This window comes from Mus pahari, chromosome 18, assembly GCF_900095145.1.
Source record: "Mus pahari chromosome 18, PAHARI_EIJ_v1.1, whole genome shotgun sequence".
NCBI lineage: Eukaryota > Metazoa > Chordata > Mammalia > Rodentia > Muridae > Mus > Mus pahari.
Window position 1 is genome coordinate 23,536,369 of NC_034607.1, and position 26,082 is coordinate 23,562,450.

The window sequence follows — 26,082 nt, forward strand, 5'->3', positions numbered from 1 at the left end:
CAGTGCTGGGGTGGGGGATAGGGGCAGGAAGCAGCAGGGGGGTGGGAAGGCTGGCAGGGAACCAGATCTCTGTGGCCCTTGCCCTCAGAGAAACCCTGGTCCAAGCAAGTCTACATCACCCTTGAGGGACTTGAGACCCACTGTGTTCTCACACATGGGGAGTGAGGGTCACCGACTGTACTTGCTTTTGGAACCACGTTTGGTGGCCACATGGTGACTGGCTGAGGGAGTAGGGGAGATGCAAGGAACCACAGTGGCAGAGGCTGTGCTGGCCAAGCTGAGCAGAGCAGGCAGGGTGTGAGGCAGCCCCAAAGGGGTCATGAGGGCTGAGCTGAAGTGTGGGAATGGTGGTGGGAATTGGGGCCATCATGTGCCCCACAAACAGAAACCTGTGATGGGGGCCGGGCAGGCACAGCAAGCTGCTTTAGGGACCAAGACCCTGTATCAAGGGCCACACATGCCCCCAAAACTGATGTTGCTCAGTTAATAACTGGGCCACTGGGAACTCTGTCCTTAGGCTTCCAGAGCCATGTCCCTTGGGAGGTGAGAAGAGCTGAGGGGGACCTGGTAAGTGTGGAAACTCCAGGGTCACCCAGGGGTCATCCCAGGCCCTCAGGGACATCCTGGGGACAGGACTAGTCCCAGGTCTGGGAGGAGAGGGAAGGAACCAGTGGCCGAGTGGCCATTCTGTGCCAGTCTCATCCCATGGGGAGACCCACCCTGCTCTGGGGAAACTGAGGCACGGCAGGCAGACATGGCCAAGGCTGAGGCAGGCCAGGCGGGAAGCACCCCCTCCCCACGCCCCCGCCCAGGGGCTCAGGCTGGGTTAGTGGCCACTGCACCCCCCCTCCCCCAAGGACAAGGCGCCGAGAGACACGTACTGGCCTGCAGCGTGCGCTGGCGCACGACCGCGGTGAAGGCGCCCAGGCCCTGCGGCGAGCGAGCCGCCAGCCGGAACGCATACTCCGTATTGGGCTTGAGGTCCTCCACCACAAAGGCTGTGGTTGGGTCGAAGGTTCGCCCCACCTGAGAACGGATGGGCCAGGAGCAGGTGGACAGACACAGGGACAAAGAGACAAAGAGGGAGGCACAGAGACAGTGATGAATGGAGACAGAGAGAAATAGAGAGATCCATGAGAGACAGCGACAGGGCATATGAGCAGAATGAGGCAAGGTGGGCAGAGAGAATGGATGGGAAGGATGAGGAGGCAGGAGTGAGTAACAAGCCAGCACCGATGAGAGGCCATGGGGGCCTGCCTGGCAGGCCCCACCCAGCTCATCCCCTGCCACCCATCCAGCCCAGGTACCTCTCGGCCTCGGTCGCCCTCCCGGAAGAGCAGTTCATACTTAATGACACTCTCCTGCCGTGGTGCACTCCACGAGAGCCCAATGCTGGTCTCTGACTTGGCCTCAGCCCGCAAGTTCATGGGCTGGCCAGGCACTAGGGGAGAAGCACACGAGGGATGGGCAAGGTGGAGCAAGTACAGTGTCCTCACCAGCTACCTGACACCTCAAGAGAGCTCCAGTCGCAAGCGAGGCTCCCGACACTGCGGCCTGCATAGCTCAGACACTTCAGAACTCCTCTGGCCGGTCAGCCACCGTGTCTGCTCGTGAGTGGCCATCCCCTGGGATCCCCTGTCCCTCTCTAATCACTGCAGGGAAAGGGCCAATGGAATGGCCAGGGCTGGGCAATTATGCTCACCCATTCTTTTCTTTTGATGGGGTTTCACTGTGTATCCCAGGCTGGCCTCAAACTCACTCCAAACTGCTGCCCCTTCCCCCAGTGATGGGATCTGTGGTATACACACTTATTGTCTAGGAAGTGACACGACAATGGCAGTGTGTTTGTGTGTGCGTAACACATGTGTCTCCCAGTGACTACAGGGAAGGGGTTAGCTGGCAGTCAATGGATGAATGGCTGAGCTGGCATACGGGAGGCCGGGTGCTCTGATTGGCTGGGATAACTCTGTCCTTTTTTACTCTAGAACAACACCCCTGGCAGACATGTGAGGACCTGTTCCCCAGACCTCACCTCCCTGCTGGGTCTTGACCTGGATGGGGTCTGACAGTGGCCCGTCGCCCACCGATGTGAAGGCGAGCACGCGCACAGTGTAGGTCTCGTCTTCCAGCAGGCTGCCCACAGTGGTCAGGAGACTGTCGTCCACATTGTGTTTCTGCCAGTTGCCCACTGGGTGCTCCGGCTCCATGGTATAGTAGACACGGTAGCCACGGATCAGGCCATTGGGCTCCACAGGCTCCTCCCACTGCACGATCATGGTGGTGGCGCTGAGCATGCGGGCCTGAACATTCCTGGGAGCACTGGCTGGTGCCTGCTCACCTGTGCGGGTCACCACCGACTCACTGGGAGGGCCCTGGCCGATGGAGTTGACAGCTGACACCCAGATCTCATACTCAGAATTGGGGCTCAGGCCTCCGATGCTGTAGCGCGTGGTGGTGATGTCTTCTTTGATCTGATATGGCCCATCCTGGCTTTTGGACTTATACTCAATTACGTAGTAGGACACGGGGTCAGGGTTGCCCGAGTCCCATGTGACAGTGATACTGGTGGCAGTGTTCTCCGTCACCACAGGAGTCCCAGGGGCTTTGGGGAGAGCTGCAGGAGGGAGGTGGGGTGACTCAAGACCACATGTTGGCTCACTTCAGCCTCAGTTCCCTCAGCAAACACACAGCCTAGCAATAGTAACCCCATTCATCCTGCTCCATCACTCAGTGTCACAGTTGTTAAAAACAAACAAACAAACAAACTTGGTTAGAACACAACTATGACACTGTCAACAGCTGACGTTCACACTACTATGGCAGAGAGGAGTGAACACAGAACAAACCAGAAGTATCTTAGGGCTGAAAATATTTACTTAAAAAAAAAAAAAATACAAGGCCTCACGTAGCCTAGGCTGGTCTTGAACTCACTACGTAGCTGAGAATGGCCTTGTATTGAGGCATGTGCCGTCAGAACAGTATTTTCAGGCAGGTGCAATGGAGCTCATTTGTGATCTCAGAACTTCAGAGGCTGAATTAGGAGGATGGCAAACTCCAGGCTATCATGGGCTAAACAGTAAGGCTCTTTCCTGCCCCTACTCTGTGAAACAGAAGACATTTACAAAGGAGAAGTGTCTGCTGTTAGGAACTGTCTATGCAGTTACAGTTACACAGACCCTGGTCTGTGTCTGTGGTTCACTCTTTCAGACACATAGGGCTTCTATCTTCCATCTGTCACGCTACACTAGCTTTCTCCACACCTCCAAACCTCTCCTCGACAGGCAGTATCACCTGTAGCCCTCTCATTCCCTCTGTTTTCCCCATCTGACTAGCCTGGGTTTTATACCCAGCTGTTATACCCACACAGGGCAAGGCTTGGCACCGATATATTTAATCTTCAGCACAACCAATGGATCAGCCGCAGATGAGGCTCACTGTGCACTTCCCCAGTGTTTGAGTTCAATGCTACCTTACAGCCGCCAAGTTGTCAAAGATAAATGTGAAATACTTCATTTCATCCGAGGATGAGGAGGGCCAGAGTTCATGGGTCCTCCTCCTAAAGCTTGGTCTTGGATTCTCACTTGGAACTCAAGCCAGCAGCAGTCTTTAATAACCACTCCCTCCCCGCCCCCTGGAGTCCTAGGGCCTTGACACAGGCTACCCTCATCCCACTGTCTGTATTACCTGTTTAAATTTTAGACTTCCCATCAAACCCACTCTCTCCCTGGACATGATCCTGCTGGGAAACTGAGAGCTTCACCCTGGGGTCTCAAAGCTTGCTGTGTAGCCCAAGCCGACTCCAAATCCCTGATCCTCCTGCCTCTGTTTCCAAAGTACAGGGATCATAGGCATGAGCTACCATCCCCAGCATCTGACCCACACTCTCTAGTTCAGCTATTCTCAGCTTTCTAAGGCTGCAACCCTTTAATTCAGTTCCTCACGTTGTGGGCACTCCCTAGCCAAAGTCATCGTCAGTGCTACTTCATAGCTGTAACTTGCTACTGTTGAGAATGGTAATGTAGACATCTGCGTTTTCTGGTGGTCTTAGGCTATGCCTGTAAAAGGGTGGTCTCGACCAACAGGTTGATAACCACTGTTCTAGTTGGGTACACCCACTTCCTAGCTCTACCCATGCCTGCACCAGGGTCAGGGATATGTCCCTTCCATCCCCTCCCCATCCCCCTTGTGAACCTGACTTACATTTTACAGTGATCTGAGCCACGGCCTCAATCACGCCCAGGCTGGACATGGCCACACAAGTGTAGTTAGCTGAGTCCTTGACATCCGTGAGTTCTAGAACATTCCGACCCACGGGCATGTCGTCCTCAGGCGTCAGGTCCTCGGCCCCCTGCATCCATTTCACGTAGGGCATGGGTGAGCCCACGGCCACACAAGTGATATTCACATTCCCACCGGGCATGATCTCGTGGCTCATGGGCAGAATGGAGAAGCGTGGGGCCACACGGCGGACTGGGGGGGGCAGGCGGCGGTTTTGGCAGGAGTGGGGAATGGACAGGATGAGGAGGAAAGAGAAAAAAAGAGGGAAAAGGGCAGAAAGCCATTTAAATATAAACAGGGCCATTACAGCCCCCAGATCATTCATTCCCCCAAATGAAAAAGACCAAAAAAAAAAAAAAAATCAAACCAAACAAATCAGAAAAACACAAAGGAAACTTCAAAGGCAGGAACTTCACAAACAGTATATAGATCTACCAAGAGTGAGACACGAAGCGCTCTCATAGCAAAGGGTTCCCCGGCCAGCGGTCGCTGGTCGCAGCATGGAAGTACACACAAAAATTTATCAGCAGTTTCTCATCTTTGTGGACAGACATGGTGCCAGTGGGCAGCGCCTCCGTGGGCTCCTGAGAAGGGCAACTACCATGAAAAGTGCCTAGGGTTGGGGTTGGGAACACACAAAGAGGTTGTGTTGTGGGGATGCAACTTGCCACCTTCCTGGGAAATGAGGACAGAACTGATCATAAAAGATAGGAGCCCGGGAGGGAGAAGGACCAAGGAACTCTATGGCCTCTGGATCCAAACCCCCAAGGGAAAGATGAGAAATGCTAATGAAATTTTTGTGGTTTTAGGGTATTAGAAACCCTTCTAAAAGCTTCTGTCGGATTGGACAAGTTTCCATCAATAGATGCAGCTCTTAAAAATCACAAACATCATGCAGAAGAGAGAGAGAGAGAGAGAGAGAGAGAGAGAGAGAGAGAGAGAGAGAGAGAAAGAGAGAGAGAGAGAGAGAGAAGGGGAGAGGGAGGGAAGAAGGGAAGAGGGAGAGAGAGGTGCTTATGAAAGGAGAGTATTGGCCTCAGCATTGTGGAGAGAGCCAAGATGGAGAGATGGGGGAGAGAGAGAAGAAAGGATAGAGAGAGAAGAGAGATGGGACGGGGACAGAGAGACAGCAGAAGGGAAGGGCCCACTTCAGTGCTGCATGGTACTCTAGCAGATGTGATGCAATGCAACCGGACACATTGCCACATCAGCCCTGGCAGAACCATAAATAGGATATTCAATAACAATTCATAATTGAGAATTATTAACAGTAAGGAGCGGAAGAGCTGGAGCATTGGGGGCAGGGGCATGTTCACTGTGCTCCTTAGTGGGTGGGGATGGATGCCACCTTCTGCAGGGGCCTTGTGGGCTAGGAAGGCAGCAGGACATTTCCAGGGCTCCGTTTTCAGAAGCTGGGTGAGTTCTGGGGTGGGCATGGGACACTCATGGGAACCTGAGCCTCAAAGAGTAGCCTTCCCAGGAGTGAGGCTCAAAGTGACGCCCAACCAGGGCCCTAAGACACTAAGGGGCAAGAGCATGGCCTTGGGTAGGTGAAGACTGTCTGACAGGTTAAACCAACACGAGGCCACATTATGGCTCCGTATCCACGCCTGTCACACAGTTCTGGGTGCACAGGCATTAACTACCTGCTAAAGGCGCGTCTGCTCTATTGAAGGGGCCTCAGATACAGAAAAGCCAGCCCTTGCCCAATCCTTCTAGTCTAGGTTTCTAGGTGGACACCCCAAGCTGTTTCCCGAATCCAGGGGGGGAGTCATAGACGACAGGGACAGGGGAGTCACTTCAAGTGAAAGTCTGCAGGCTGGAGTCCTTCGGAAAACGTAGCCCCACAAAAAGTCCAGAGTCATGGAGGGCACAGGATGGAGGGGGGGGTAGGGAAAGCGTGAGCCCTTGCAGGCTGGAGGGGACGTGGGGCAGAGATGGGAGCACAGGTCCAACAGGGCTGGGTGGAGGGTGAGGAGCAGGGGAGGCGGCACCAGGGTCCAGCCAGCCACCTGCTGCCAGCATCCACAGTGAGGCCGGTATGGAGGGTCGAGTTTGAGATCACATCACGTGTTTGTTTTGTTTTGTTTCCTTCCCAGCAGCCCAGTAGCTGCTGGGTGGGGGGGGGGGGGGTGCTGGGGGAGAGCTCAGGGCCCTGAGGGACTCAGCTTTATTATCCCCCCCAAGCCTCCCCTGCAGCCTCAGGCCTGCTCTCCCTCTTTGGGGACATTCGTCTGTGCTAAGTGTCTGCAAAGAGGGGTAACTGGAAGCTTTACCTCCAAGGTAGCCATGTTGGGTAAGGGACCTGTGAGCNAAAAAAAAAAAAAAAAAAAAAGCAAAAACAGAAATTTAAAGGCCAAACAAAAGCACCCTGAAAGGAACCAACACTCAAAGCAAGAAGAGAAACGTGGAATGGGCGTGGGGTTGAAAATCGGGGTCTGAACAGAGGAGGGCTGTGGCTGTCCCAGGGATATGCCCGGACCCTGCCCCCCCGCCAGCAGAACACAGCATCTGGCCTCGCCACCCAGCAACCAAGGGCCTTGGCTAGATAGTGAGGCACCCAAGGGGTAAAAGCCCTCAGAAATGGCATCCTCAGGACAGACCAACCCAGACCCAGAACATGGTCTCCCTAGACAGACACCCCTGAACCTCACTCAGGGCACTGTAGACTACAACCTATAGGCTAAGACCCCCCAGCCTGGGATCCAAGGCTCCTGATATGTAAGCCCGGGCTCTCCAGTGACCTGCAGGGAACAGGCTCTGAGTGGACAGATCCCAGGTCCATATCCAACCCAGTCAGGGTGTTGCCAACACTGTTGTCCTCCCTCAACACCCTCTGTGACAGGAGGCTCAACTGGTTGCCTCTCAGCCCCTCATCTCTGCCATCTCATCCACAGTAGCCACTGTCTATCTTCTATCTCTATCAGTCAACCAACAGCTATCTGTGGAGACAGGGCCTCGCTCTGTCGCCCAGGCTGGCCTCCAACTCATTGTAACTCTCTGTGACCTGGAGGTCTGAGCTACAGAGCTGCCTCATTTGACCGCTCCTAACAAGCCCGCTCTGCAGCAGAGGACACAGCCAGCCAGAGAGGTGACGAAGCTAAGGATAACGAAGAATTGCCAACCTCAAAGCCATGCCTGCCACGCTCCCAATCACAGGTGAGCGGCAATGACAGCTGATTGTCCCCTTTACCATCGCAGTTCTTTTAAATGTGTTCATCTTTCAGGGGGATGCAGAGAATGAACACCCCCAGTCATGTGAGCCACGGGCCCCAGCTGAGCCTTACCGGAGATTGTCACACATGTTACTCCCTGAGGCCACCAGTGCAATGTGTGGAACACTGAAGGGACAGAGCCCAAAGCTTACACAGCTCACTTGGTCACTGAGGACCAGGTATCTGGTTCTACAGGCCTTGCTCATGTCTGACCCAACTTCAGTTTATACTCAAGGGTGCTGCTGTGTGGAAGTGACCTCAGCTTTCAAAACACAGAAGCTACAGGTGACCTGAATATGCAGTTTCCACCCAGAGCTGACTGCGGTCATGAAATGCTGGGTGGGACCACATGTCATTTCAACGGTCATTGGTTCTGATGTGGCCAGCCCCTATCCGTTGAATGGCCAGCCCCAGTCAGTTCCATGTCAGCTCCCATCAGCTGCAAAGGTGTCTGGGGCATCCAAGAAATGTTGCCCACTGGCCTTCGTGGCTCTTTGTTGGTTTCTGTGTCCTGTGGGAAGTGGGCTGGTTTGCCAGAGTATGCAGGGGAGGGCGCTGCAGGCAGGAGGCGGCTCTCATCTCCTCCCAGCCAGTGGGCGTGACGGCTGATGCTGTGTTCTGCCCACTTCTGGGCAGTCGCCCACCCGCTTTGTTCCTCCACCCCTTGGCTGCAGGCTTGAGGTGCACATTAGGAAATAAGGTGGGCACAGAGCCCACAGGACGGACAGGCCCCGAGGGACCCCCGCCCCAAATTACCGACCTGAAAGGAGGGTCCAGGCGGGTTATAAGGGGCAACACCAGCCTTGGTCCTCGGCACGCTCCAGCTGGCTCTGGTCCCCAGCTCTTCTGGTCACCGAGTAGCCGGGGAGGGTCCCAGCAGGGGGAACCCGAGTGGGTGAGTGGGGTCAGGAGGGTTGGGTGGCAGGGGTGGGGGATGGTGGTGGTAGGTTAGGAGGGGATGGTCGCTTCAAACCCCGATTCACATGGCCAAAAAAAGAATAATAATCAAACCAACTGAAAAAGCATCAAAACAACCAGGAGACAGCCCCTCCCCCAAGCAGGAAGAGGCAGAAACCAAAACTTAAATGTGGGGGTTTGAGGGTGAGGGGTAGGTGGGGAGGGACAGGAGGGGTGAGTGGGGAAAAAACTCAAAATGTGAGGTGGCCTGGTTGAAGCACTAGGTAAAGGGTCCCGACAGTGTGGCACAACTAATGATCAAGCAAGCCGCAGATGGGGGCGGGGCTCTGCTGGGCATTTTGGAGTGAGAGAAAAATGTGGCTGGTTCTCTAAACTCCAAAAATGAGTATGTAGATGCGAGCTGGGGTGGGGATGTGCCAAGGGCTTGTGCAGCCTCTAGGGTGGGAGTTGAGTAAGGTTTTTAGATTACACCTGTCATAGGGGGCAGGCAGAGGCCCAAGTTCAAAGCCTATCCCCGTCCCTTCCCCTCCCACCTGCCTCCAGTCCCACCCCTGCCCCCCCCTTGGCCAGGAAGCTGCCATATGAAGGCCCAGAGGGCCCCAAGCCCTGGCCAGAGCAGCTAAGCAGTGGCCTTGGCAGGCTGTTGGGTCTGTAGCCCACCAGTCGTTTCCCAGGCGTTCCAAGTGTCTGTGAGGGGGAGCCCTGTCTCCCTCTTTGATTCCCCTTACAGTCTTGCCAATCTGTTTTCCCCACCCCCATCCGACACTGTGGCCATGGGAGACTGTGGCTTCTCCCAAGGACCAGGTGTAATCTAATGTCCTGACCGACCCGGCCCACAAGGGACACAGATGCAGAGGGTGAGGCAGGCAGCAGGCGACATGTCAGTCAGTGCTCAGTGTTCCTGTGGGACGCCCTCCCCACTTCCACCAGACCCCACTGGAGTCTCCCCGCCCCGAGACCCCTCTCCTTCAGTAAAGGACAGGGTGATGGGGAGTTCGTGTACTGTCAAGGGCACAGCCAATGGGAAGGGGATGCTGACCAACAGATCCCACAGAGCTTCTGGGAAGTGAGAGCAGTTCCAGGCTCCAGATCTCTCACAGTTCCCATTCTGGGGACACAAGAATGGGGGACCTACAAGTCAGGTGACAAATTCCAGGATTTGGATACAGAAATGTCACCGAAGGCTAACCTATCTCCCCAGGCGACAGGAGAAGGTCAGCCTCTGAGGGTCTGAGAGCAAGCTGAGCTCAGAAATCACATAGGTACTGGGTTTCCTCAGCCTCGCTGGCTGTACAGGGTAATAGAAAGCCAGCATTAGAGGCTCGGATCCCCGAGACCTCAACTTTGGTGCAGGTTAACCTGCAAACCTCTTAAAGGCTTACAGCTTTAAACTACTGACGAGGAAAAATGTGAACAGCCTTCAATGACATCATCTGGCTGTCTCCTGGCACCGGCTTCCCTCAGGAAATCCCAGAGAGGTACAGAATGTGCATTTAAAAACAACCTTCTATTGGGCTCTGGCCATTGAGTCCCCGAAGGTCAAGGGTAGGGCAGCTCTTGGGGATTCCTCAGAAGTTGAGCCTGCTAGTTGGGGGGGCAGCTGGGGCTGTCTGTCTGTCTGTCTGTCTGTCTGTCTGTCTGTCTGTCTGTCTGTCTCTAGGGCTGCTGACTTTGCGGTGAGGGAGGTTCCGTGTCACTCCATAGGTCTCACAGGCCTGCCCTGCTCGCCTGGTGGGTTCTTGTGTGCCAAGGGGGCTTTAGCGCTCCCGGGTGCCCTCACCCGCCTCTCTTGGGCCCCAGGACTTCCTCAGAGAAAACCACAAGGGGGAAAATGACATCACTGGCCCCAGAGGAGCCACCTGTCTCCAGAGGATAGGCCTCAGAAAAACACCAATAAAGAACAAATGGTCCAGGCAGGCTTGCAGATTCACTTCTGCACTGTGGTGCTCTCTGAGCCAGCTCCCACCGACCGCAGCCCCCACAGGCCATCTTATTTTTATGTGGTTCTGGATCTGAACTTAGGGCTAAGAGTATGCTTGGCAAGTCTCACTACTGTCCCTTAGACTGTCACATTTAAACAGAGGACACTGGAGACACACAGCCTCCTAAGGCTAGAGGACCCTTCCTTCCTCCCCTTTCAATTCATGTGGGTGCATGGGATCCTCTTCATCCAGGGCACGTGATGCTGTCAGCTTTTAGGGCCAGCAAGCACTAAGAACTTCACAGTTCACATGAGGACTGAGAACTCTTAAGAGGTCAAACGAGAAGCCCAAGGTCACACACCTGGAAATCAGCACCTGCCAAGGTTGGGCCTGTGTCCCAGGCCTGGACAGAAGTGATCTTCAAGGTTAGGTGGTCCGTGGGGACTCCCTGTCCCCAGCACTTGCTTTGCGGAGGGACCTAGGAGTCTGCCTGAGGCTCAGGCTGGCTGGCAGTGTCTCTACCACCTGGGAGCAGAAGCAACAGTATCTCTTCCTGGTCTAGAGCTTTCCTGATCAGGCTTTGGATTTAATAACCGGGAAGGTACAGAGGAGGCTGTGGGTGGGCGATCTGCCTAGGGGAGCTCGGCTCTCAGTGATCCCCGGGAGCAGTGAGGTACAGAACAGACTGGGAATTAAAGGGGTTTTCATTCTTTAAGGTGGATAGGGCAGATGGTGGATGTGTGAATCTCAGGAGAGAGAGAGAGAGAGAGAGAGAGAGAGAGAGAGAGAGAGAGAGAGAGAGAGAGAGAGAGAGAACAAGAACACAGAGGAAAAAAGAACACTTAGAAAGAGGGAAGGGCAGAGTCGGGGAGAGGCCACGCCCCTGGTTTTCTCCGGAGTTCCACAGCCCTGATGCTCAGGAGACCCAGAAAGTGACCACATTGTGGGACAGCACATCTGTGCTTGCACCTGGAGGCGCACTGCTGCTGGCCAGGTACTCTCTCAGAGGCTGGCACATCACTCACCCACCCCGTGGCCAATGCTAGGTAGGCCTAGCTGCATGAAGCCACTTCCAGCTGCCACACTGTGTCCTTTCTGCCAAGCTCCCTTGAGCTGTGGCACCCCACTCCTTTTTAGGTTGGCCAATACTGAGCAGAAATTTGGTGATGGTGGGGTACTAGCAGACCCTTGGTGGGGGCACTGGCAGACCCTGGCTGCGTTCTTTGGAAGGACAGGGTTTTAAATATACTGAGGCAGGAGAATGGGCTTGGGGACTGTTTCCTGCCAGGTGCGTAGAGGGCAGTGGAGAAGGAAGCACGGTTATTAACCTTGTGCCCCTGGTCATATGGTGCCTAAGTGGTCACTTTTTGTCATAGCATCCCAGCTGTGGGACCCCTTCCACCCTCTGGGTGACAGCTGGGACAGGAACACTGGCTTTAAACTCACAATGCATTTGGTAACAACCACAACAGCTCAGCCCAAGAAAACCAAAACCCAAACAGCACAGAACAAGACAGAACCAAAGACATAGCTTTGGGGGGGGGGGGAGGGTGTCCAGTGGGGAAAGGCAGAGCAGAAATGTGTTTGAAGAACCAATTGATCCCCCAAAACAAAACTTATAAAAAAAAAAAGTTTTGAAAAAAAAATAAAAAGAAAGAAAACAAGAAAAAGAAAAAACAGAAACAAACAAATGAAACAGGACACACACTCCAACAGAGCTGGGGATCCACCAGTGACAAGAGTGGCATGCAGAGAATTTTTTTTTTTACATTCTCCCAGCATGCATCAGGCCCAAGTTACCATGACGACGAGGAGTGCAAAAAACTTAGCAACAACATTACCAAGGGATGCAGAGGCGACCACAATGCAAGCATCGCGTGTGCCGGCCGGCCGCGCTGGCCGGCGGCTGACATTAGGTTCTGTGTGTCTTTCTGGGTTGCTTGCTTTAGGCTCGGTACCTGATTCCACTTTACATCTGTTTTGCTATTCATTTTCTGTGTGCATGTGTGCATGTGTCCTGCGCAGTGTCTGCTTGTGTCTTGTGTGTGTGAGCACGTATCAGTGTTTTTTTTGTTTGTTTGTTTTCTTTTTTTTTTTTTTCAGAATGTAAAAATGTGGGTAAAGAAAGTAAAAAAGAAAAAGCCACACCAACCTTCTCGAAGCTCTGGGGATGTAAAGGGGGTTTGATGCGCACAATGACATGGGGAGAAGAGAAAAAATAGGGGAGATACAGAGAGTAAAAAGAGGACTTCCCACGGCTAAAGCTGCAATCGTTTGCTTTTTTTCTTTAAACCAAAAAAATTAAAAAAATTAAAATTAAAAAAGAAAAAGAACATAAATCTCCTGCCCTTTCCTCCATCAGCGCGCTGAGCACAGCCAGCAGAGCCAACACTCTCCCGACCCTCACCTACGGCCCCCCAGGCGGGGCGGGCCGGAACACACAGGGCCCTCCACCCTCCTCTCACCCTTGCTAAGTGATTCCCCCCTCCCCTACTCCATCCCTGCTGTCCCCTCTCTCCTGAACCCTGTCAGACTCACAACCCCCCATCCCCGGTGTCCACAAAGAAACACACAAGTTAGAGGAAGGCCGGTCGGTCGGTCGCTGGAGTCCCTGCAGGGACTGCAACTCACCAGGGCGCCATGGTGGCAGAAGATCACACTGGCCCACCTCCCACCCTCTTATACCCTCCCTCCACAAGGCCTCCTACTTGAAGCCAAGATGTAAAACCCACAGGCCAGGACCCAGAGGAGTTGACTATGGGCTGGGTAGGTTAGGGCTGGAGAGAGTGGGGCAGTTTGCCGGCCTCCCTGGGTAGAGAGGGATGACGATCAGGGGTGCTTCGGGAAAACTGAGGCTGGGGAGGAAGGTGAGCAGGTCAACTGAGATAAGCAGACGGGGGGTCCCCAGTATGTCCATGGGATACGGAGGAGGAGGGTACACCAAGGGTCCTGCAGGAGCCCTCCTGGGGCTGGAGGCATGGGAGGCAGCCGTCAAGAACCCCAGGCTTTCAACCACAACTGAGCAAGTCTGGGGTTTTGAGACCTACTTGGGGTCCCAAGGACGAGGAGGCACGTCTTGCCATTGAGCCACAGGCACACGGGCGGGCGAGCCGTGGCCCCGGCCTTTTACAGCCTGGGTATACTCCTAGACAGAGCACTGGGTTTTGGGGTGCTGGATGGGAGGATATCTTGGAAACCCCATTCCCCACAGTCTTCGCTAGAGACAATGGACCAGGTAGGGAAGCAGGGAGCCACGAGGCCACGGGTTCAGAGAAGCAAAGCCAGCAGGACACAGGAGACACAGACACCACACAAGCCAACTTGGGGGTGGGGACGTGGTGGGGGGGCGGTGGCCCTCAGGCTCCCCCAGCCCTGTAGGCCCGAGACTGGCCTCCCACCCCACTCTGTTTCCACCCATCCTGCCATCAGTGCAACCCTCAGAGTCCCATGGCCCACGGTGTGGTGACTGCCATTCCAATGACCCCTTGGATGGGGTAAGGGCCTTCCTGCTCGGGACTGCACAGGACAGGGGAGCCAGGAGGCCATGAGCCCAGTTATAAGATGGGACAGGGTGGGACAGAGTGGGTCCCTGCCTCTGCCTGGCGGAGTTCCCTACCTCGCACGTAGAGGTTGGCAGGTGATGAGTAGCGCACCCCAGCGCTGTTGGTGGCCACACACTCGTACTTGCCCTGGTCTGTCTCCTCGCTGCTCTCAATCTGCAGGGCACCTGCGGGGACAGGAATGGGACCTTGGCCATGATGACCAGCACCAGGACGGAGCTGGGCCTGACAAACACCCCCACCATCACATCAGTACTGCTCACTGACAAAGGGAGAGCCATGGGGCACAACATAGCAGGGTACCCAAGAGGTTGCCACTCCTGGAGGTTGGTGGGGACGGTGGAGGCTGCCCCAGCATCCTGTGGACTAACAGGCCAGCCCAGACTTGTCTGTGGCAGCAGTGACCCCAGGCTTTTCCCCCAGGGCAGGCAGCTGCAGCCAGTGGGAAGGGATAGCCCTTCCTCAGGGGCAGAGGTTAACAGTTGCTGGGTGAAGGACATAGGGGCCGCTCACAGTCAGACCCCATGTCTGACGCCCAGGGTGGAGTGTGGGGACATTAGCAGCAGGACACAGGCACCTCATCCCAGGTCCTGGAGCCCAGGGTGACCTGCATTTGAGGTCATGGCTCTCTGTGTCGTGCTGGTGTTGCAGCCTGGCCTATGGGAGACCTTGTCCCAAAATCCAACAAAAAACAAACCCAAAGCAAACCCAGAGAATACGACCAGAGAGCTGAAGGCACTTGCATTCACGGACCCTGAAGGAGGCCACACTTCCCCCAAGATCATCTCAAACAAGCTACAAGCTAGGTATTCTCCACTTCACAGTCAAGGCAGGGACACTTCTCAGCCCTGCTGAAACTGCTTAGTATTTACAACTTACAAATAAAGAGTGAGGTGTAGGCCCCCATGCCTGCTACACGGGCCTGCCTCCCAGCCCTCACATACAGCAGAGCAAGGGCAAGAGAACCTGGCTCAGAATGTCACATCTCAGGTCTGCATCCCGGCAGTAACTAAGCACAACGCAGTGACAGCCAAGTGCAGAAACCCTGGACTCCCAAATCCCACGGTTCCAGACTTTTTGTCCACGTTCTCTGGTTTTGTTGACAACTATACCCCAGTAATGACAGGACCCAGTGACCCCTGTGCTCCCTCTCTTGAGTGGTGGTAAAGGTTGGTCACCATAGAATGCTTCTACTGACTTCAAGACCACTGCAGAGACCAGAAAGGGTGGGAGACCTGTTTGAGGATGCACAGCCTGTCAGGCACCAGTCTGTTCTCATGGGCTCTGGGAAAATGGGTATGTCACACCTGGCTTTGGAGAATTCCTTTCTCCGATCCCTCCAGGCTGAATGTCCCCAAATCTCAAAAGGCCCTTTTGCAGCTCACTGTAGATGGTCGTGAGTGCGGGGGTGGGGGGGGGAAGAGGGGAGTTCAGGTGGGCACAGTAAGTGGTGCTTGTCCCACAATTGGATGCTCACACCATTCCCTGCAGCCACACTAGGCCCAAGTCACAGACAGAGAGAGAGACACAAACACCAGGGTGGGGCACTGTGGCAGGCTGGGGGGGAGCTAGAGAGAGAGCTCAGGGCCAGATGGTGAGGGGTGGACCTCTTACCTCGGATGGGGGTGCTTTCTGTAAGGGAAACAGAGAGACACAGGTGAATGTCACAGGGCAGGGGCTTCAGGGCCAGGAGCCACGCCTGTCCCTGTGCCGGGCAGTGGAGTCACAGCCAGCCTCACCAGAGCTCTGGGCTGGGGCTGTGGGCCTTCGGGTTGGTGTTTCCTGCAGACAGTCTCCCTGGGTCTGGGCTGGGTACCAGGGAGACCATGCCTGCTCCCTCTGGTGATTTTGGTGTTCCAGCAAGAGGTTCTTTGACATCTAGACCAGGAGGGGCAGGTAGCGGCAGGGTCCCAGGAGTCTTGTTAGTGACCAGGAAGGGACAGAAGTTAGCACTAGAGGGCTGGGCACTGGTGCGACAGGGTTGGGTGTCACCAAGGCTGAGAGGGAGACTTGGGAAAGGAGCTGAGGGCAGAGGGGACCTAGTGGCCTCCTTCAACTGTGAAGGAAAAGAGGACAAAGGCCATCTGTGGGTCGGTCACACCAAAGGAAGAGAAGGCTCCAGGCTGGGGTCTCTGATGCTGCTTGTTTGCTGGAACCAAAGCCAGGTTCTTTCAGCCGCAGCTGTAAGAGCTAGCCCAGGTCCACAGCATGGTTGAGTAAACTAAGGACAAAGGCAGGCAGGGCGAGTCTCAACAGACTGCTTCCATACTAGCCAGCAGTCACTTCTGCGCTGTGGATCTGCACCTCCTCCCTACACTGAATGCTCACCCCCTTCCCTCCAGACTCCATCTGCATCTATGTGGCCCTGGAACTCATTATATAGACCAGACTGGCCTCTATCTCATAGCAATCCTCCTGCCTCTGCCTCCTGTGTGCTAGAGTTAAAGGCACAGCCATCAATCATGCCCAGCAGAGATATCACAGGCCTCTCCCGCACAGTCAGAAGGAGCCAATGGGAACATGTCATCTATGTGGCAGAAGTCAGGATGGCATGATATAACTCTAACTCTGCCTGGATTACAGTGTCAGGGGGCCCGAGGGGGTTGCTCATATTGCCGTAAGGACAAAGAACCCAGTTGCTTTTCCACCTTTAGTTTGGTGGTGCTGGGGACAACACCCAGAGCCTCAAGAGTGCTTGTATCAGTGTCCCATTAGCAAGAGTTAAGCAGTAGAATGCTCCAGTTAGACACAGCATCTTGGGCGTTACATCCTGTCTCCACTGGAGAAGCCCAGGAGGAAGGGATGCTCGTGAGATGTGACGTCCCCCAGACTGAGGTCAGGTGGCATTTTTCCTCTTTTCCTTGTGGGCGGGGTCTTATGCAGCCCACCACGGGGGGCAGGTGACAGAGCGTTAGTACACATGCCACACGCAGTGGGTCAGTTACTGCCACGGTGGCTGTTAGTGTGGGCAGAGAGGGTGGCAGGGCTGTTAGTGGTTGGTGTGGCAAAGAAGTGAGAACTTACCAAAGCTTTCTGAGCGTTACACAGAGGAAGGAGAAGAGAGAAGAAGGTTAAAGGGTGGCCACTAGACATCCTCGCTGTTCGTGGGAACACGGGAGGAAGAGGAGGAGGAGAACCTTGGGGTGCAAGGCGGCTCCCAGGGCCATGTGTTTATAAACTGACTCCCCCATGGGCTGGGGCCTCTTCTATGCAGACTCCTGCAGCTGAGCTGCATCTCAGTGGACTTGTGGGGGTGAAATGGACACCCCGCGGACAGCAATAGGCACAGCAGGCCTTGGCAGTGAGAGGGGGGCTAAGAGAGGGCAGCAGAGTAGAACAAGAGTATGAAGATGTTGGTAGGGGGTGCTGGGGAGAAGAGGAAATACAGGTGGGACAGAGCCAGCACTCAGGGACCAGCAAGCACATGACCGTCTCCAGGGAGGGATGAGAAGAGCCATGGGCAATTGGGGCATGGGAGGGACATGTGGCAGGCACACATGTGGTAGAAAGCCCAGTTCCAGCGTTTTGCCCACAAACAAGAGACAAGGCTAGCCACTTAAGGAGTCACATGCACACAGACACAGACAAGTGACAGGGAACACATGGTACCCCAGAAGGACACATAGACATATCAATTAGACAGATTGGGGTCTCCACTAAGACACCACTGCAAACCACCCAGCCTCACTGGTTCCCATGCCTGGCCTCCATCCTGGGCCTCCCCAGACCAGCTGGAACCAGCACAGACGGTCATCTACACTGCTTGGTTATGATGCCTTCCAAGGACACTGTCCCAGGGACCTCTGTGACCCTTCATCTCCCCTGGTGCTGCAAACCCTTGGTCACCACCACATCCAGCTCCCCTCTGCTCCCTGCACCCGAGCCCCACTGACTGCTTTGTCACTGTGCGTGTGTGTCTCTCTCTACCACCTTTTATGGTTCCCCATTACCTCAACCAATTAACACCCTCTGGAGCTAGGGTCCTCATGACCCTTCCAACCTGCCCTCACAGCTGGTGCTAAGCAGTTATCCACTGATTACAGCCATCTTTACCCACAAAGCACACTATCGAGTTCTAGAGCCCTTCTCTCACCGTGGACCTCTGTAGCTCTCTATGGTTTGGGTGCAGGGCCTGAGCTCTGCTCCTATGTGGCTCCAAGTGTACCATGTACCAGCCTATTCCCCCATGAGGTCCAAAGTATGGGCCATCTGCTGCCCTCGATAGCGCTCTCATCCTGTTGGCCACCTGTGCCCACCTGATCGAAGCTGCTTGATCCGTCCGTTGCTGGCACTGGGGTCCACAGGCAGGAAGTCCTTGAACCAGGTGATCTCAGGGTCTGGGTTCCCACTGGCAGCACAGAGCATGGTGGCTGTGCGCGTGCGCTCCACAACCTTCAACTGGGGGCCCATGTCAATGTTGGGGAAGCCAGGAGGCAGCTGGTCCTCTGGGAATGTGGAGCGGGGGAAAAATGGAACAGGAGTCCGATTATTGTGGCAAATGCCCTCAGGGACTGCAGTCCTGGCCTGCCACCTCCCAGGGCCCTTGCTTCTCTGCATAGCAGGGAAATATCCTCCTGTCACCCTCTATGGCTCACAGCCCCCAAGACCTCCATGGCTGCCATGGGCAGAGCCTGGGGATCATAGGCTTGACTGGTGGTCCAGCATAGTGGGCTCCCTCATCCCCGTCACTAGTCTAGGATCACACTGCTCCTGAGAGGGCATCACGCTGGTGTCTAGAGCTAGAGATAGGGACACTGGGTATCATCAGGTGGTGACCCCCACATGGGCCCCCAGCACCCTAGCAGGAGCAGTCATCAGCCCTTCCTCAGGCCCAGGCCACCTGCTTCTTCAGTCCCCTCCTTCCACACTCAACCCCATGCTCATGCCTCTGTCTCCATCCAAACATCCCCTGGAACAAATGGACTCATTCAGACCCTTCCAGAACTCAAAACCCAAGTCTTTTAGAGAACATCAACCCAACTGCTGGGCTATCCCAGCTCAACGCCTGTCACCTAGGACCAGGATACAGGAGCAGCATCTGAGACCAGCTTGGGCTACCAGGAGAGCAGGAAGGAGGGAACACAGAGCCAGCTGAGCCCCAGGAATGTCTGCTGCTCCCCAGAAGAGCCAGGTAGAAATGAGATTCTGCAAGGGGCCTATGCAGCATGCAGATGAACAGGACACTGGAGCTGGAATGGAGGCCACCCGACATGTGGTTAACTGGCTGTATTAAAAAAGAAGGATGGGCTAACCCAGGGCCAGGGGCCCCGGCTCTGCTTGCCATATTAACAGTGCGCCAGGCACAGTCTTGCACACTAGGGCCTGTCCCCCCGCCAATGTTTCTAACTGGAACCTTTTGGCTCATGGTTGAAAGTGTTTGGAGGGAAATGCCTGTCATCTCAGGAGCACCAGGGCTGCAGGGGGCTGTGGGGAGGTAACAGTCACATGCATGGGATACTATACCAGAAGGGATGGCAGTGAAGGTGGCTGGGGACAGAAGTGGACAAGAACCCCTATCCTGGTAGGGAATGCAGCCCAAGATGTAGCAGGCCCCTACACATGTGCATGCAGCCTTGAAGGGTCCTATACACGTATGTGTGCAGCAGCAGCTGAAGCACAGGGCTGGGGAGAGGCACTACTGCCTGCTATCCCCACACAGCACTGTGCCTGGCTGCTTGGGGTTCACATATCCTGGGTCACAATCACATAGAGAGGAAGGAAGGAGGCAAGTACAATGGCAATGACTCTGACAACCCACATGGGACAGGAGGCATAGCTCGAGCTTGCCTAGAGATGGGGCACCTCGGTGGCACAGGCAATGGTCAGAGAACAAAGGACATGGCCAGGGTGTCTGCAGCTCAAAGAGGCGGGAGAATCTTTCTAGCCTCTCAGCCCTCAGTTCATTAGCCTGTGATGGTTGAAGACCGAGTCCCAACTCTGCTAGTGTTGACAACAAGGCTGGCACAGGGCAGTGGGAGGCTGGCTGCTGAGGCTGTGCCGGGAAAGGTCAAGGCAAAAAATATCCCAGAGAGAGAAGAGAGGAGGAGCCTAGGGTGTGAGGACTCTGTGCAGCTCCATCCCTGCCAGGCTCTGGCAATCACAGAGCACTCTGTTGGGGCCCCCTTGTTAGAGATGACAGAATTCCCAGACTACTGACCCTGGGGCAGCTCAGAACTCCCGCCAGTAGCACTGGCCCCGGGTCCTAGATTCATGAGGGAGTCTGTAGGGACCTGTAATGCCCAGAGCAGCGGTTCATAGCCATATATGAAATGTCCCCAAGGGACAGGACACCCCAGCTCTGACAAGTTGATTAACCCTGCCCAGATCACAGCTCTAAAGCTGCTGTCTCGGGATTTTAATTCAATTGTCTGGTCCCAGTATTCAATGCCCCTTACACAAAGCCAGGGACGGCGGGGCTTAGGTCATTCTGCCTTTAGGGACCCACCCTCCATTAAGTTCCTCTGTGGGGCCGAACCAGCTGTGGCTTCAGGCACCATGGCTACCTACTCTGGAGTGGTAGGGATTAGCTGGGGAGGGCACTTGAGACCCAAGCTGACAGAGGACAGATGGTCACCAAAGACCCAGGGACAGAGTCCAGAAAGCACTGACTGAGCGCCTAGATCAAGCTGAGCTTGAAGTCTACCAACTGCACAGACATTTAAACCACACACAGGGGCCTGGGCAGTGCTGGGAGCAGAGAAATCCTAGTTCCTAAAGGAAAAAGCAAGAGCCAGCGCAGGACAGCTCTAAGCTTGGGGGCAAGGTCTGAAGTCTGGCACTTCCTCTGTGCCCTGCGGTGTGTACCTCGAAGGACGGTGAGCTTTGCGTGAATTGTGATTTCGCCCACGGAGTTCTGGGCCACACACTCGTACACGTTCTCATCCCGAGGCGTCCGAAGTGGCTGGATCCTCAGGACTGCCCCAGAGCTCTCGTCAAAGTCAATGGTCTGGGAAGGGGAAGGGAAGACGAGGTGGAACAGGTAAGCAGGTGAGACCAGGGTGGACACATGTGCACACAGACCACCAAGGATTGGTCACAGTGAAAGAAGAGAAGCCAAGAGACACACCCTGAGCACGCTGAGCATCTGAATGGAGCACACCCTTAAGCCCACAGACTCAGCACTGAGCACAGGACATGGGCACATATGGTGTGATGTGGGCATTTCCTCCCATGTGCACTGGGATTGTGAGTTAAGCCTCAAGAGAAGGCAGGGCTTGGCCTGAGGACTCACCCAGAAATGGGGCTGTGGCTGCCTTGTGGCATCCTGAGGCTTGGCCACTGCCCGTCTAGAGAGGGGTATGTGGCTGAGGGCATCCCCGCCCCGCCCTGCTGCCCCGCCCCGCCGCCCCGCCCCGCCCCGGCTCACCTCAAAGCGCTGTGAGTTCACTTTCTTGCCCTTCTTGTTCCAGGTCACCCGTGGCTTAGGATCACCCGTGGCCTGGCACACAAAGGAGGCCACGCCTCCTGACACTCCAATCTGATCCTTGGGCTCTCTGATAAACCTGGGTGGCTCTGGGGGTTCAGCAAGGAGAGGGGAGGTCTGAGGGTGTCCAGGCCTCCCCACAGGCTCACACAAGCACACAGAGTCCCCACACTGAGGCCCTAGACATGCCTCAGTGACGACCTGCTATCACAGACACAAAAGAAACAAAACACACTCTAGTTCTGTAATGGGACTTATGGAGAGACTAAGGCTCTGAGCAGGGCGGCCAAAGGTGACCACAGGTGAGAGTTAGGGGTTAGCAAGAAGGCCCCACAGGTACAGGTGCTTGCCACCAAGCCTCCCTCCAACTCTAGTTCAACCCTAGGGTCCATAGGAAGGGAATATGTGACTCTCGTGTGTTGTCTTCTGACCGCTACATACACCCAGGCAAGCACATGCACACACAATTAATGTTATGTGAGTATCCATATAAAAACATAGAAGATGAGCAGAGTTGGTATTTGAACTCATCGCCCGAGAATGGCATAAGCCAGGGGCGCATGCTGGCGAGGGGCTTAGTTTGGGTCCATCCACTGGGCCTTGTTCAGACCCACTCTACAATGCCCCTGGCTCTGCCTCAGAGGAAGGCTCGGGAGCTCACCTAGCTTCGAGGCCTTGCCTAGGGCTCTATGGTGGGTATCTCTGCCACTTCCCTTCCATTGGCTGTGTGGTAGCAGCCCATCACCCTGGGACTGAACGCATCAATCACAGATATGCTGCAATGTCTTCCCTGGATGCCAGCACCCAGAGCTGTCCCTCAAAGCTGGGGACATAATGTAAGCACCCAACAACAGGACAACTGGGAGGCAGGGTGGCCTGGCGGGTTCTCCAGAAACTTCTGGAACCCTCTGTTTACAAGTCGGGTCCCCACAGACCCCAACTACTTTCATTCATGGGTCACACTGAGTTATCTTCAGGGATCACTGCTCAGGAGACTGGCCAGCCTCCCCTCCCCCTACCCAAGGCCTGCTCCTGAATTTGCAGCCCCCAGTGTCCAGGCACATGCAGCCTTGAAGCCTCATTAGATGCTTGTGTGTCCCCTGCTACAGATTTGAAAGTATTAATGGGTTTTCATGAGGTTCCCCAGAGACCTCAGAAATGACAATCAAGACTCAAACCCGGATCTCTGCTTCCCCTCAGCCCACGAGGTGACGGAGGGAGACTGGCCTCCTCCACTGCCCGCCGGAAAGGTATCTGGGGTCGCGTGTTCTTTGCCAAGGATGTGGGGGAGGGGGGGTGAAGCACTGGCCAGGCAGGACGCCTCAGAGGTAGGACGAACCCCTCAAACCCCTCACTCCAGCCAACCCTGCAGAGCTGTCCCCTCCCACTGCCCCCTTCTAGGGAGCCCGAATCGCCACAGTCCCTCTCTTCCCTTTTGTGCCAGTTGATCCTTAAGAACATGGGTCCCTACCCCCTCCTTGCCTGCTGGTCCCTGGTACTGAGTGGACATCCATCAGTCCACTGGACTCTGGGCCCCAAGCCAACCCCACAGAGCTCGCTCTACCTGTTGTGGTAGACAGGATCTTGAGGGTTCCTGCCGTCTCTGTTTGGCACACACCCCCCTCTATTTTCCAAGAAAAAGAAACCCACTGTGGGCCTTCGAGGGCAGACCCACAGCTCTAAGGGGTGAAGTCCCCTGAGCCCCAGGCCTAGACAGGCTCACCGTGAGTTTCACCCTCATTTGTGCAGAGGCCTAGAGAGGATGTGCCACCTTCCCGTTCCCCCAGCTCATGCTGGGCAGTTAGGGTCTAACCTGGCCCCACAGGATCTGGGGAAACAGCAACTTCTCTATAAAGAGGCTCCATTCTCCCCAAGCCCCACCCCTTAGAGAAGTCGAAGACCTCCAGAGTGGAGGTAGGATCCCACAGAGGCTCTGGCTCTGCACCCGGCTCGGGTTTTCTGTTTCTGTCTACGTGAGAATCAGGGCGGATCCTCCCCGGCACCCCTCATGAACCCCACCACAGCCCTTTGGCAGCCTGGAAGGGTCCCTGGACCCAGAGCCACTTTTACACCAGAAATCAATCGTCCTGGCCGATGGAACACTTTAGAGCTGGATACGGTGCCTATGACCCTGCTAGGTGCCAGGTGAGAGGGTTCCAGCTAGATAGAGCACATCCTGGGCTCCAGACACCACATGGAGACAAGACACCCTGCATCTGTCAAATACATGGCTGATGAATAAACGCCCAAGCCCAGCCTAAGACTTCCCTGGACTAGCCTTCCTCAACATCGCCTTGACCAGCCTGCCCTGGTCCCAGTGCTCATCCCCCACAGGCACACAGAGTCAGCAGAGGGAGGCCTCCCTGCAGCCCACCAGGGCCAGCTCTGCTGCTCCTTGCTTCCTACGAGGAGAGGGGTTTGCCCTGCCTTCACCCTCCCTCCAGGGTCCCTGATAAGAGCGTCTCCCATGCAATGATAGACCTTGGCGTCAGGACAAAACTGAGGCCCCCTATACATCTTTAGCAGTAAGCAAAATGCAATCACCTTTTAATAGATTCGTTTTAATTTTCATTTACTTTGTTTTTGCGTGTGCATGCAATGCTCTTGGAGGCCAGAAGAGGGTGTTAAATCCCCTGGTGGGTGGGGGCTGGAATTGAACCTGGGTACTCTGGGAACTGAACTGAGACATCTCTCCAGTACCACCTACCTCTTCTTGGGTTTGTTTTGATTTTTTTTTTTTTTTTTTTTTAAGACAGGGTCTCACCAATTATCCCAGGCTGGTCTCAAACTCACAGATACACACCTGCCTCTGGCTCTCTCCCAACTACTGCCACTCCAGACCCATCAACAGGTTTTTTTTATCTCCAGACTTTTCTGTGCTCAGTCAAGCCAACCCGGAATGTCAGCTACAAAACCCCTGCCCCCGTGCCCTCTCTCCCCTGGTGGGACCTGACCTGACACTGGTGCACCGCGATTACTGTCCAGACAGCATCACCTCTGTGGTCTACAGCCTTTCCTGAAGCTGGGCACCAAACCACTTCCTTGAGCATGGAAGCTCTGTCTGGACCACACTAGGAAGCCATGGGGTAGGGACCTGCACACAAAAGCCCCAGAAGAGACGAACAGCCAGATCCACCCACTCCGGCCTGGCCTCTTACCTTCAGCCAAGCATCCTCTGGCCAGCAGTACGAGGAAGAGCGCCACAGGACCCGCCACAGACACCACGCTGGGACTCCAGGCGGGCGCCATGCTTGGCAGTGGCCTCCAGCCTCTGCCCTAGTGGGGGGATGGTGCCCCCGTGACTCACGGAGAGGCCTCAGGCTGAGGTGTCCAGAGGGGCAGCGTCTGTAGAGACAACAGAGCAGCAGTGAGTGGGGAGTGGGGACCCGGGGACTTCTCTGCAGGTGGCCCTGGAAGAGGAGACCACACCCAGGGACCTAAGTGGGTTCCACATGGGACCAGGAGGTTACAGGGACCTCTCAGAGCCCACTGCCCCATTCTGAGCAGATTCAGCAGTTTCCTGAGACAGTGTCTCCTATAGCCAAGGCTGGCCACCAATCTGCTATACAGCCTATGACCTTCAACTCCTGACCATCTTGCTTCCAGCTCCCCAGTGCTGGGGCAGGACCCAGAGCCCCATGGGCGCCTCTGCCCACACACTAAGCGCCACCCCAACTATGAATCTGCCAAGCCTGGACCTTGACCTTCTGACTTCCAGAAGCATGTGTGGGCTATACCCCAAACCCAAAGCTGAACTCCAATACCTGCTTCAGGCCTATCCTTCCTGACCGAACACCGGCCATAGCTCCCTGCGCCCCCAGGACAGCTAATGCTGCACCCCCACTACCATCCAACCCAGAAACGACAGACATTTACTCAGTTTCCCACACAGGCTCCAGTCCTCACCCCACTCACAAGAACCTAAGTTCCAGGCCAAAGCATCCATCAGGCATACCTCGAACCCAGGATCAGCAGTGCCCCGTAGGTCACACTGCCTCAAGCCAGGGCACTGGGGTGGAGAGGCCAAGGAGAGGCCAGAGAGCTGTGGTCATGGGGAGGAGAGAGGTGCATAACGATGGGGTAATCCTATGATTGTATCTCCCAAAATACCCAGCTGTGGTCACCTCACCCAGCCCCAGGGAAGGGCAGGAAGGGCAGTGGCCAGCTCATGGCCCAGTGTGAGCCAGGAGGACATGGACGGGGGAGAGCAAGAAGGGGCTCAGTATACACAATCAGCCCACAGTCACATAGACATACACAGAGCCAGTCAAACAGTAGACAGACCCAAGCACACAGTCAGGCTGCAAGCTGACTCAGGGGACTGATCACAGAACAAGGGGATCTGGAGATAATCAGGCTGTGGACACAGAGAAACATCAAATTCTAACATCTACACAGGCAGACTGCCAAGGTGGGGACACCCCTACTTCTATACCCAGTCCAATTTTGTACACAGTCAGACCACCATGAGCCCAATATACAAAGACAGTCCTCAGAGGTAAATAGAGGCTAGGATTCATGTCCAGGACCACAGTGGGATGGATGCACACAGTGGGGCTGTGGAAGGCAGTATGCATACACCCTTCAAGGATGTTAGGATGTGGCTCACTGCACATTCTCCACTAGGCCCCTTCACACCAAACACAGGCCTGCAAAGTCAGACTACACTAACTGCCACAGACACAATCTACTGACAGTCAGGTGGACAGACAAAGCCCAGGGTCAGCCTGGGACCCACCACAGCCCCAGGGGACTCAGAAGGAGAG

General features: G+C 55.2%; 1 protein-coding gene across 10 annotated transcripts in view; it reads right to left on the minus strand.

The window, feature by feature from the left end:
- Positions 1-26,082, minus strand: part of Ptprs (protein tyrosine phosphatase receptor type S) — a 64,616-nt gene that overhangs the window by 21,210 nt on the left and 17,324 nt on the right. For 5 of the 10 annotated variants that reach the window (XM_029531386.1, XM_029531385.1, XM_029531382.1 and 2 more), the window contains exons 2-11: positions 24,475-24,661; positions 21,260-21,405; positions 20,698-20,839; positions 18,150-18,338; positions 13,950-14,060; positions 12,486-12,497; positions 4,201-4,470; positions 2,033-2,614; positions 1,308-1,441; positions 882-1,026 (exon numbers count right to left, since the gene is read on the minus strand). In XM_029531386.1, coding sequence (XP_029387246.1) covers positions 882-1,026; positions 1,308-1,441; positions 2,033-2,614; positions 4,201-4,470; positions 12,486-12,497; positions 13,950-14,060; positions 18,150-18,338; positions 20,698-20,839; positions 21,260-21,405; positions 24,475-24,565 — 1,822 coding nt within the window. In that variant the 5' untranslated portion in view covers positions 24,566-24,661. The remainder of the gene's footprint in view (positions 1-881; positions 1,027-1,307; positions 1,442-2,032; positions 2,615-4,200; positions 4,471-12,485; positions 12,498-13,949; positions 14,061-18,149; positions 18,339-20,697; positions 20,840-21,259; positions 21,406-24,474; positions 24,662-26,082) is intronic. The other 5 variants (XM_021217521.1, XM_021217519.1, XM_029531387.1 and 2 more) reach the window with 1 other exon arrangement.